General features: G+C 40.7%; 1 protein-coding gene and 1 gene segment (V, D, J or C); one reads left to right on the top strand and one right to left on the bottom strand.

Annotated features, from left to right (window-relative positions):
• Positions 1–1,060, top strand: part of LOC118216209 — a 145,739-nt gene extending 144,679 nt beyond the window's left edge. Inside the window, 1 exon segment of the C gene segment in view lies at positions 301–1,060. Within this exon segment, the coding sequence occupies positions 301–452 (152 nt within the window).
• The window catches only part of LOC118216213 (UNC93-like protein MFSD11), a 69,548-nt gene that overhangs the window by 32,071 nt on the left and 24,612 nt on the right, over positions 1–12,865 (bottom strand). Inside the window, exon 13 of one of the 2 annotated variants that reach the window (XM_035397288.1) lies at positions 11,085–12,300. The exons of the other annotated variant lie outside the window; for it this stretch is intronic. Coding sequence (XP_035253179.1) covers positions 12,148–12,300 — 153 coding nt within the window. The 3' untranslated portion in view covers positions 11,085–12,147. Of the gene's footprint in view, positions 1–11,084; positions 12,301–12,865 lie in introns of those variants that run through there. 2 annotated transcript variants of the gene reach the window in all.

Genomic DNA, 12,865 nt, shown 5'->3' with positions numbered 1-12,865 from the left:
GCAGAAAAACATTTGGGCTTCACTCTGTAGAACCTCTGACTCTCACTACACTGTGTACTGTGAGCTCTATAATCACTGTATAATCACCACACTCACCGCTGATTAACACAAATAGTCAGGGATGGCTTAGACACAAGTTCATTATAGAAGATGTGAAATATGTAATGTATTAATCAAGAATTGTGTGTTTGTTGAATGTGTTTATGTGTGTGTGCATGCGTGTGTATGTGTACATGCATATGTGTGTGTGTGTGTGTGTGTGTGTGTGTGTGTGTTTAATGTGATTCCCCCTGACTGCAGTGCATAGCTTCAGTCCTGAAGGCAGCAGCCCCCCCATGGGCGTCATCATCATCTGTGTGGTGGGCGCTCTCATCCTCATCCTCGGTGTCATCATGTGCAGAAAGAGAAGCTCAGGTGAGAGTCACTGCCACACAGAGATACTGACACAGTGAGACTGAGTAACAGACACAAACCCACTGACACACCTTTACTCTGAGAGGCACCAGCGCAGTCACATAATAAAGCTGGCACACTAATACATTTCACAGAGTTTAATAGTTTCACAGTTACAGTCAGACATGCTGTGTGTATGATTCTAACTCTGTGTGTCTCTGTTCCAGGCTGCGTGAGGACCATCAGTGAGTATATTTACTCCTATTCTTTACTCAATGCTTATGAATGTCTTTATAATCAAGTGTAAATGCTCAAGGTTCAGACTGTAATTACTCCTGATTACATGTCTTGATGTGTGTTGCAGTGTTGTCCCCTGTGTGTGTGTGTGTCTGTGTGTATGTGTGTGTGTGTGCGTGTGTGTGTGTGTGTATGCGCGTGTGTTTTGGCTGAATGTTTGTATCTTAATCAGATCTGGAATTCTTTTTAATTGGCTGAAATGAATGTTACTGAGGTAACCTGTACCTTAATTGAACTCTGGACATGTATAGAATAACTGAGTGACTCATAGTGAGTTGGTTGGTTGTAGAATGAGATTAAACATGTTAAATGTGCGAGTGTGTAATATAAGTCTGAGTGTGTGATATGAGTCTGAGTATGTGATATGAGTCTGAGTGTGTGATATGAGCTGAGTGTGTGATATGAGTCTGAGTGTGTGATATGAGCTGAGTGTGTGATATGAGTCTGAGTGTGTGATATGAGCTGAGTGTGTGATATGAGTCTGTGTGTGTGATATGAGCGCGAGTGTGTGATATGAGCCTGAGTGTGTGATATGAGCCAGAGTGTGTGATATGAGCCTGAGTGTGTGATATGAGCCAGAGTGTGTGATATGAGCTGAGTGTGTGATATGAGTCTGAGTGTGTGATATGAGCCTGAGTGTGTGATATGAGCTGAGTGTGTGATATGAGTCTGAGTGTGTGATATGAGATGAGTGTGTGATATGAGCCTGAGTGTGTGATATGAGTCTGAGTGTGTGATATGAGATGAGTGTGTGATATGAGTGTGTGATATGTGTGATATGAGCTACACTGAGCTCTGCTGAACTGGGGTTCTGACTGAGCTTCTCATTGCAGCCTCTGGCTATGATTTCCTGAAGTTTATCGGCAAGCAGCTGCTGAGCAATCTCTGCAGATGCATGACGGACATATTCTGCAGAGCACGTCCTACGAAGTCAGCGGCCTGTGACCCGAAACTTTGAACTGAAGAAAAGGGGAACGGCTTCCCCCTTTTCCATAACAACTCCTAAATATTTCCCACTGGAAACCAGGTAGCATTCGAACAATGGAATCAATATCAAGGACTCAAGTAAGGCTATAACTCTGGGCATATAGCATGATTAGTGATGAACTGAATGTAAAAATCTGCAGGTGCAACCCGATTTGTTATTTTCATAATAATTTGAATTCAAACTTTTATGTTATGCAGCGCAGTAGCCTACTTTTGGTTATAGCCTGCCAACGTCTTGGAACAGATGAGAAATTAAGATTAGGCCTATAACAGGTGTGCTCTTCTGTTCTTTTCTTGCTTTAACATTAAGTCTGTTTTATAAAATGTTAAGCATTCGTGCTGGGACAGCATATTACGTACCAAAACATTCAAACGGTTTAATTCGGTTGCTGAATATTTTCATCCGGATTTTCTTTGTTAACCCATTATATACTATATCCTGTTTGTTGCATAACAACGATCCAAGTCGAACACTACCAACGAGAGTGTTGCTTGACAACGGTAAAATAATATGCCCAAACGGCCGCGGAAGAATATTTCAATTTCAGGTGATTAAGTCGATAAAAATCAATAAATACTACCAATAAAGAAACCATATATAATCATTATTCGTAACCTGTTGTATAAGTGGAATAAACCCCTCCGGGCTGTCCCTTTATTGGAAAATAATGTAGGCCTACTTCAGTGGTAGTATGGAGTTACAGAAGAAATCATACGACAGATGGACCGCTTTTTCATACGTCAATGGGCTGAAGGAACCTTTTAGTTCCTTGAAAAGTAGTTCCTGGGCCTAGAAGTTCCTGGTACGTTTGGGTGGAAACGCGGCTATAGATTCACACCTCAGATAACCCCCCAGTTCCTGCCCTGCCTCCAGGTTATGCTGGCCGGGCGCTTTGAAGCTTCCTATGGCTGAGAACGGCCAAATGGCGAATTACTGACAATGTGTTATTTTTATATGTTTATATTTGTCAAATGTCTAGCATGTAAATGCCTCTGTTTAAATGTTTTTTTGGTAGAATGGACTGTGATTATGCACATACATTTGATAATACAAATATCACAGCTATGCATTGACCGTTTGCAAACGCAAAGGTAAACCCTTACTCACTTCCACGTCTCAGCTCCATGCACTACCAAAGGGGGCAAATGACAAACCAAGTTACTGTAGGCGGGGGTAGATGGCAGCTACTAGGAACCCTATTGTTTTTGTTAGTATTATTATTATTAGGGGTCTTACGAAATAGGAACCCTATTGTTTTTGTTAGTATTATTAGGGGTCCTACGAAGTAGGAACCCTATTGTTTTTGTTAGTATTATTAGGGGTCCTACGAAGTAGGAACCATATTGTTTTTGTTAGTATTATTATTATTATTATTCTTTTCCTGGAAATGGTCCCAGGTCGAAACTAGAAACCATGAGTAACTATGCTAGAACAAATGACCATGATTCGTCCATAGGTGGCGCTATAGTAACTGATTCAAAAACCAAATTTCGAAATGCTGGCATTTCCACCCCGTTTGATGTAAATTCATGAAACCAGGTGTACTTGTGTCATTCCTCATGAGGAACAAATATTCCTCAAGAACCCATAAAGTCCGCCATGATGGATTTTTCTGTAGATTGAAAATTTGGCAAAACCTATAAAAAGTTTCTTCTAATAAACCGTAAGTCCAATTGGTCCGAAATTGCCCTTGTACGTGTATGGTGCATGTCTCCCTATAGGGTGTTAACAGCTAAGAGATCCATTCCAAGATGGCGGAGAAACTCATATTTTAAAAAAAAAACTAAATTTGGCCACATATTTCAAATGCTTATAACTTTTTTGAAACGGACTGGGCATGAAGGGGACACTACCATGTTGTACCACATCGAAGCAGTTGCAGATATCTCAAAAAACAAGGAAATTATAGGCATTTGATATTTTGGCGGGAAGCTAATGCTAATATAATGCTTTAAAACTCATCTTCTCATGAACGCTTTACCTGATTCCGTCACCATCGCACATGTGTACTCTTGGGTATTCTCTCCATCAAGGGTGATGAGGAAAAGTTGTTTCGTTAAAAATTGCTTGATTTCTGGCGTGACAAAGTTAGCACATCATGCTAATGCACATTCATATTTTGAAGTAATGTTTCTCATGAACCGGAAGTTGGATAGTTGGATGTAGATTGTCCAAAATCCTGAAATCTATGCCGCTTGCACTCTTTTCTCCTTCGCCTAGTATTTACCCGGCTTGGACGTGTTCGTAGGGCCCCACATTGCTGCTTGCAGCTATATTTTTCTTTATTTTTCCTTTTGTTAGGTAGTTTTTATTTTCTAGTATTTTTATTTTTTGTTCACTGTTCATATTTTGCACTGCATTGTGGGAACCGGTGCTGTAAAAAAAAAAAAAAAACTTCACGGGGTACTTTGACCTTACTGCTGCTTCACCATGTTTTGTTAGCCTCTGCCTGTACTGCAAATGTAAAGCGAATGTGTTAGCCTGGGTACGTTTGGGTGGAAACGCGGCTATAGATTCACGCCTCAGATGGTAACCCCCCAGTTCCTGCCCTGTCTTCTCCAGGTTATGCTGGCCGAGCACTTTGAAGCTTCCTATGGCTGGGAACGGCCAAATGGCGAATTACATGTGTGATAATGTGTTATTTTTATATGTTTATATTTGTCAAATGTCTAGCATGTAAATGCCTCTGTTTAAATGTTTTTTTGGTTGAATGGACTGTGATTATGCACATACATTTGAGAATACAAATATCACAGCTATGCATTGACCGTTTGCATTTGTCTGTCCTGCAAATGTAAAGAGAATGTGTTAGCCTTACATTCTGTAGTTTTTATTTCATTAAAAGATCATGGCATCCAGTGGTTCATAATGAAGATGGGAAACTATTTTTTAAATTGGGAATTTTTTTTTTTCTGTTTATAATTGAATTCAGTGTCCCTCATGTAGGGGTGATGGTGGAGCTCATTCAGTTTGTATACAGTTACAAATACAAATAGTGGCATTTCCCTCCACCCCTATTCCATTTACCCGCTGGCGCGTTTAGGTATAAATGGCTCAAACTTTTTTCTGTTTTTATCTATAACTTTCTTACATTAGGAGGTACTTAATAACTCAATTTTAGGAAAAGTCAAGGACTGGGAGACATTAGTTTTTTATTGAAACAGAGTTACATACACTTGAAAAACAGAAACGGGTAAATTTTACCTCATGGTGGTTTTAGTGTTAAAACTCATCTTCTCATGAACGACCTGATTCTGTCACCATCGCACATGTGTACTCTTGGCTATTTTCTCCATAAAGGGTGATAAGGAAAATGTTGTTTCGTTAAAATTTGCGTGATTTGTGGCGTGACAAAGTTAGCACTTTATGCTAATGCACATTCATATTTCAGAGTAATGTTTCTCATGAACCGAAAGTTGGATTGTCTCACGCACAGGTATGTAGATTGTCCAAAATCCTGAAATCTGTGCCGCTTGGATTCTTTTCTACTTTGCCTTGTATTTACTCAGATTGGACATGTTCGTAGGGCCCCGCATTGCTGCTTGCAGCTATATTTTATTTATAATTTGCGTTTAATTAATTTCAAGTGCCTTTATCTTATGTTATACATTATTTCTGTAATTGGTACCATGTTTTTGTATTGTTCATTTGTAGTTTGGCTGTTGTTAATTGATTTAATATATTGTGGTTTATGTCAGGGGAGGAGCTACTTAGTATAAAGTTATGAGTTTAGAGTTCCTCCTGCCAATCCTGACTCAACCTGCGTCGCAAACTTTGGGCCAGAAGGCATAGCCATATTTTGCAAATTGCTACATTGTATAATTTTTTTCTTTATTTTTCCGTTTGTTAGGTAGTTTTTATTTTCTAGTATTTTTATTTTTTGTTCACTGTTCATATTTTGCACTGCATTGTGGGAACCGGTGCTGTAAAAAAACAAAAACAAAAAAAGAACTTCACAGGGTACTTTGACCTCACTGCTGCTTCACCACGTTTTGTTAGCCTCTGCCTATCGGTGCTACCCATACAGATGCAATGTAAATGCTATATGAAGAAAACAAGTTGTGTAAGCCTGCTGAATGCCTGTACTGCAAATGTAAAGCAAATGTGTTAGCCTTACATTCTGTAGTTTTTAATTCATTAAAAGTTCATGGCATCCAGTGGTTCATAATGAAGATGGTAAATTGAGAATTTTTTTTTTCTGTTTATAGTTGACTTCAGTGTCCCTCATGTTGTGGTTATGGTGGAGCTCATTCAGTTTGCATATAGTGATGTTTTCCCTATATAAGGACCTCGTCAGAAGGAGCCAGCTCTCGATCTCCGATTTCTCATTCTGCTTTACCCGTGCTGGGGAGCACACAGGTCTTGTAGCTGGGCTGTGCTCCTAGTTTTGTGTTGTAAGCTTTTTCCTGTCTGTAAATAAATATTAGTTCTCATACAAACCGGGTGTCAGCTTCTCTATGTTTACGGTGGTTGTTTGCAGCCGTTTGGAGTGTTTTTTACATCTCAATTAAATCAATGGGATATTCTTACACTGTCACCTATGAGCTTTGACCTATGACCTCTGACCTTCCTTATAATTACAGTGTCGATAATTCCAATAAAATCTCTTGGACAGAAAGGCATAGAATAGAATAGAATAGAGAGATAAAGAGGAAAGGAGATGATGAGAGCAAAGAAGATATGGAGGGAGGATGGCGGAAAGAGGAACCTGGAATAAGCTGTCCAATGACTCAGCAATGATGGCTGGTTTTTTTTAACCCCAAAAAGGGAGGAGATACAGTGAGCTGTCAATCACAGGCATTGAACCAATGAAAAGCTGCCTCAGGCTAGCTCCACCTTTCACGGGGCCTCATTTTCTTGTCACTGCACTCCCTCTTCTGTTCAGTTGTTTTTCTGTCCCCTTTCTCCCTCATTCCACCCCTCCCTCCTTTCCTTTCATCCCCTTTTCCTGTAAATCCACATCCAACCCCCCCCCCCCCCCCCCCCCCCCCCCCCCCCCCCCCCCCCACTCTAAATATGTGCATTTGGTCAGTCTTTGGACTGTCAAGCTCATGAAGCTGATAGCATCCACCGGTGTTCAAGAACAAACTGACAGTGGTGAATCCAACATAATCGACTACCTCTTTTATGTCATACATACTTCAAGAAGTAAGATGTGAATGCCAAGTTATTGCTGACTGATATTGGTTAATTGATAAACGATAACAGTGATGTGGAAATGAGGACTAGTGACTTGGGTTTTCTGTTTTAAAGGTCATCATCAGGATCTTGGAAAATAATGAGGCTTCAGCTGCTATCAGGCAGAATGTGCCATGGTCAGTGGAATTAAATTTCACCATTAAAAGCTGAAGAAATTAGATTGTCTTGATTGTAGTTTTTTGTATAATTAAATTTATTTCTTTTTGAATGTTTGATTAAAGAAAATGTTTTGCCTCATTTTATTAAGCCTATTAAAAATTTAACGTGTCTCATTGCTGCATAATTTCCTTAGGAATTATGATTTTTTGGTATACAACTACATCTGGGATTTAAGTGTCCAGTTATAACTAAAAGTTTGAATGTGGTCAATCGTTATCTGCTTTTTGACTACAAGAAGGCATACATTCAATAATGCTCAGAGACTTCGGTAAGATTAAAATGAGTTTAATCAAAAATATTGGACATTAGACAGGAAGACTTAAATTAGCATACACTCATAAATCATTAAGTGTTACCAGTTGTATTACATGAGAAATATGGAGGAATATTTCAGACAAAATTAAATAAATAAATTAGGGCTAAGTTAACGTGATAACGCGTTAACGCAAATTAGTTTTAACGCCGCTCATTTTTTTAACGCACGTTAACGCACATTCTGCTGTGATGAACGTTTGTAGGGTGGCTCTGAAGTGCAAAACACAAAAACAAAAAGAAAACGCAAAAACAAAAACTTTCGGCCCCGAGGTGCAGATGCAACATACAAAAACAAAAAGGAGTGGTCCTGAGGTGCAGATGCAACATACAAAAACAAAAACTAGTAGCCCCGAAGTGCAAAACAGAAACATACAACAACATGCAGCCCTGAGGTGCAGATGCAACATACAAAAACAAAAACTAGTAGCCCCGAAGTGCAAAACAGAAACATACAACATGCAGCCCTGAGGTGCAGATGCAACATACAAAAACAAAAACTAGTAGCCCCGAAGTGCACTGTTTCTCCTCTGAAACACTTGGTGTCACCACCTGCTTTTTTTTACACCACAGACTACAGCTAAGCTTGCACTGAGCGAGGTCGGAGGAGCCCTTTCATACGCGGGCAGCCAATCGACCAGTGGGGGTCAGTGAAGAGCAATGAAACGCATTTCCTGGGTGATACAATCGACCATTACACATCGCCCTATGGAGCTATCAGCCACAGACAGTACTGGCCCAGTCCGGATTCAATCCCAGACCATGAGGCTCATCCATGCACCACAGTGTGGGGCTTTAACAGAATGAACTACCCAGCAGCCTCCTTAATAAACTACTCTTTCAAACGATAAACCTTGGGTTGACAGGGGATACTGAATGCAGGTTCAACCTATGTTTGGCCAATTCACACCACACTATGGTCATGGGTAAGTACTAGGTCCTTGCTGTTCACACAAGACCTGGGTTCGCAAATGTATTTCTGTAGTAGTTTGGTTTTTTCCTGCTAATACAGCTATGTAGCCAGTTAGCTAACAGAGATAATATAGTTTGCCATTATGCTGGCTAAACTCACTATGCTAACTCCTGAACCAATAGCCCAGTGATACGCTCCAAATGCTTTGTGAAAACTATGTCACAAATAATTTTAAGTAACATATTTATTTGTTGTTTAATATACACTATTACATATTTACCTTTTACAACTAAGCAATCCTCTTCTTGCACAAATATAGCTGTGAATCTAGCTAGCAAAAATTAAGATCATTCTTGAGGAGTTTTGTTCTAATATACATGGCCAAAAGTATGTGGACACCTGACGTCCAACATCTCATCCAGGATTATGGGCATTAATATTGAGTTGGTTCACACTTTTCTGCTATAACAACCTCGACTCTTCTGGAAAGGCTTTCCACTATATTTTTGAACATGGCTGTGGGGATTCGCTTCCATTCAGCCACAAGAGCATTAGTGAGGACGGGCACTGATTGGGGGATTAGGCCTGAATCACAGTTGGCTTTCCAATTGATCCCAAAGGTGTTGGATGGGGTTGAGGTCAGGGTTCTGTGCAGGCCCGTCAAGTTCTTCCGCACCGTTCTCAAAAAAAACAAAAAAACATTTCTACATGGACCTCTCTCCATGCCCTGAGGGCATTGTCTAGCTGAAATAGAAAAGGGCCTTCCCCAAACTGTTGGGGAAGCACAGAATCGTCTACAATGTGCATGTGGAACCATTAAGATTTGCCTTCACTGGAGCTAAGGGGCCTAGCCCAAACCATGAACAACAGCCCCAGACCGAGACGTATCAAGATACATCTGGTCATATAGTGTACCTTCACATGAATATGGTTTTCATAATTTGTATAAAAGCTTCGGAACATTGTTTTCTACACAAGGGCAACTGAAACACATATAGCACCGAGGATATTTGGGCCAGTAAAACACATGACAAGATTGAGGGTTGGTCAGCTATTCGTGCTGAACAGAGTAACCCGTATCCCCCCTTTCATACCTAAGTTGAGACATACCCAACCCATGTAAATCCCAGGTTGTGAGCAGGGTTCCTGGACCCGGGTTGGATAATGCGGGTTGACCCTTTCACCGCAAAAACAACAAACATGAGTTTTACCTGAGTCTTTGCTTCAGTGTGGAAGGGGTATAACAGACTTTGTGTGAGCCCAGCAGGAGCCACATGAACTCTATTTAACACTCAACATCTTACTATAAATTTGCTGTAGTATTGATTCCAGCAGAGATTTTATCTGACAGAACATAGTAAGTGCTAATTGAAGAAGTTAATCTAACTGTGAACGTAGAAAGTGGTGATGGGAGAGAGGTTTATTTTACTGTCAAGACAGAAAGAGCTAATTGGAGGAGAGATTTACCTTACTGTGAAGATAGAAAGTACTGATTGGAAGAGAGGCTTATCTTAGGGTGAACACAGGAAGTCTTGATTGGAGGAGAGGTTGTCCTATAATTCTCACTAATGACAGCTAGGAATCAGCAGATTCCTGACACACAGTTAGTAGAAACCAATGTAGTGGTAACCCATGGAACCCTGGTGGAATTAAACCTACCCTATCTGACAACAGGGTGGGCCAATTACATCCTGCCAGCGCTGATTCCAGGCCGTAGTCAGCCAATGACACAACCAGGGCTCAAACCTGAAGTGACTCGCAAGGCCCAGCCTGTATTGGGTATAAGCTGAGTGGCTGGGGATCTGTGTGAGGTGCAGGTGCTGCATCACCTGACAGAGCAGAGTGCTGTGAACGTATGGCTTTAATATCCCTGAGAAGGGGGCTGCAGCTGGGCTGGCCAGAGCCGGCCACTTTGCTCCGTAAAATGATGGGCACAGGTCTCCATAGCAACCCACTGAGAGTCCTGGACAGCAGCTGAACTGAGAGATGACCACTGGGGGGTGAGGGAGGGCGTCACCACATGCACACACACACTCACAAACAAACACACACATACACACCACACACACAAACACACTTGTTCATTTAATCCAAATGTCCACATCTCATTAACAGAGCTGTTTACATTACATTACATTACAGGCATTTACCAGACGCTCTTATCCAGAGCGCCTTACACAGCATTTTACATTGTATCCATTTACACAGCTGAATATATACTGAAGCCATTCAGGTTAAGTACCTTGCTCAAGGGTACAACGGCAGTGTCCTACCCAGGAATCGAACCTACAAGCCCAGTTCCTTACCCACTGTGCTACACAGCCGCCCCATGCCTGTTTAATAGCCCATGCCTTCGCCTAAGCCCTGTCATTAGATTATCTTCTTCCCCTTAAGAAAACCTGAAATCTATCGGGGTTGTGATGCGCCTATAATATCACACTGTTAGAACTAGCCCTCTACTTGATGCACTAAGCAAATGCCCTACAAATTTACAATATGAAATTTTGTCATTTGCAAACGCTTTTGCCGCAGCGACTCACAACAGTGCCCATCATATGGAGAACAACACAGCACTAGCGGCACAGATAGGCCACGTTATGATAAAAGTGCGGCAGGGGAAGCGAATGCCTCACCTGTGACACACAGGGAGAACAGGCCCTGCACTGCGCCACAGCCAACAATCACTCTGCTAATCAATCTACAATACAGCTTAATAACATGTTACAGCGATGTGTCAGTGTCTCTTGTATGGGTTCCACAACATGCTTTTCCAGATGTTATGCTGCCACCTAGAGGATTTACCAAATCAGGACAGTTCATGTATTTAAATAAATGGCATACATCTTTATTCCAATATAAAAGTGTAAAAATACACAAAAAAACACAATAAAAAACACCAATGTCAGTATTACAAAACACTAACATGAATAAACACAAATAAGCCATCTAGGCCAATGTCAGTAGATTAAACAAACGAAACACAAAATTAAAATGTTATTTTGGTCACACTTTAAGAAGCTCTCTATACTGTCATAAAAATAAGCATAACTAACAAACATTTTTTAAATGTTCACTCTGATCTAGACTTGTAGCATTACAGTGAACAAAAACAAATGGCATAAGTTGTGATATTACATTGACCTTGTGACCTTGTAAAAGAACTGCGAACAACGGTCCTTTATTTTTGCGGTATTTCTTTTTTGAAATGGTACTGATTGTTGTAGTGAAATGTATTATTATGTAGTAAAGTTATCATTGTGAAGTCATGAAGTCTTGTATATAGCAATTGCACTGGTAAAAATCATCAGAACCTCAGAATGTGTTTTCCTGGAGTAATTAAAAGGAATTGAACAGTGAAATTCATAGTGAAATGCCTCCATTACTGTCAGGTGTCTTTGGTGCCAAACTGACTTTCATCTGTATATTCACAGAACATGAATAGCTGGACATATCCATAACTTACCTGCTAAGTACAATCATAAATTACCATAACTGCCAAAATCCATTAAAGTGAAAAATATCTTCCTGCACACAGTATCATTTTTATTATGTGATTGTCCCAATAATATCTGACGTTAAAGTACTATTAGAGCATAAAACTGTCTCTGGTGCAGAAAGGTCATGATTCTTATACAGCCCTGAGAAAAATGTACAAGGAAGGCCAGCATTATGAGCCTAACAAAGATTAAACTGAAATGTACAGTCTTTCTCAAGTGACCATTTGCACACACATAAATAACTCGTATAATAATATTATTTGTGTATTGCACTGAGTTACTTCATTTAAAGCTGATATAAAATAGTGCATATCCTTCGTTTGAGACGATACCAAACTTTGGCCCCGTATAACGGAAAGCGAATGGATGAAATGAGATGTCCAGGACGGTTACGGTTGTTCCAAGGCTTCGGTCAGGTTCTGAATCTTCTCCACCAGGAAGAAGCAGAGAGTTCCCACAAATCCTAGCAGCACCATGAGCAGCAGCTGCCACGAGAGGAGCAGGTAACCACTGTAGAAGAAGGCCAGGGCTGCACATATGGACTGAGAGAGAAACAATGCAGCGTTAGCAAAGCGCAGGCTAACTAAACCCAGACCCACTGCAGCTTCAGCAGGGTGTTAATGCAGCGTTAGCGCAGGCTAACTAAACCCAGACCCACTGCAGCTTCAGCAGGGTGTTAATGCAGCGTTAGCGCAGGCTAACTAAACCCAGACCCACTGCAGCTTCAGCAGGGTGTTAATGCAGCGTTAGCACAGGCTAGCTAAGACCCACTACCACTTTTTTGCACAATACATTTACCCGGCTGCAGCACACTGACTCAGAAACAATTACTTTACAAACCCACATATACCGTACTCACACACACACACCCACGCTCACTAGTGCATGCACACACGCACACACACACACACACACACAAATATGTGCAGACACACATGCACAACTACACAGTGACAATAGAATTATAATTCTGGGGGTAGTTGGCTGTCAGTGCTGTCTGTCTCTTTGATGTTAGTGTAAATATATTTCACTGAAAAATGTGCTTTCTACTCACACATCATTATTAGCTGAAATTGTGTCACCTTTCAAATTCCAACCTATAGCTGC

The sequence above is a fragment of the Anguilla anguilla genome, chromosome 17 (assembly GCF_013347855.1).
Source record: "Anguilla anguilla isolate fAngAng1 chromosome 17, fAngAng1.pri, whole genome shotgun sequence".
NCBI lineage: Eukaryota > Metazoa > Chordata > Actinopteri > Anguilliformes > Anguillidae > Anguilla > Anguilla anguilla.
Note: the sequence above shows the minus strand (reverse complement) of the source record. Positions and strands in the feature narration are given on the sequence as shown.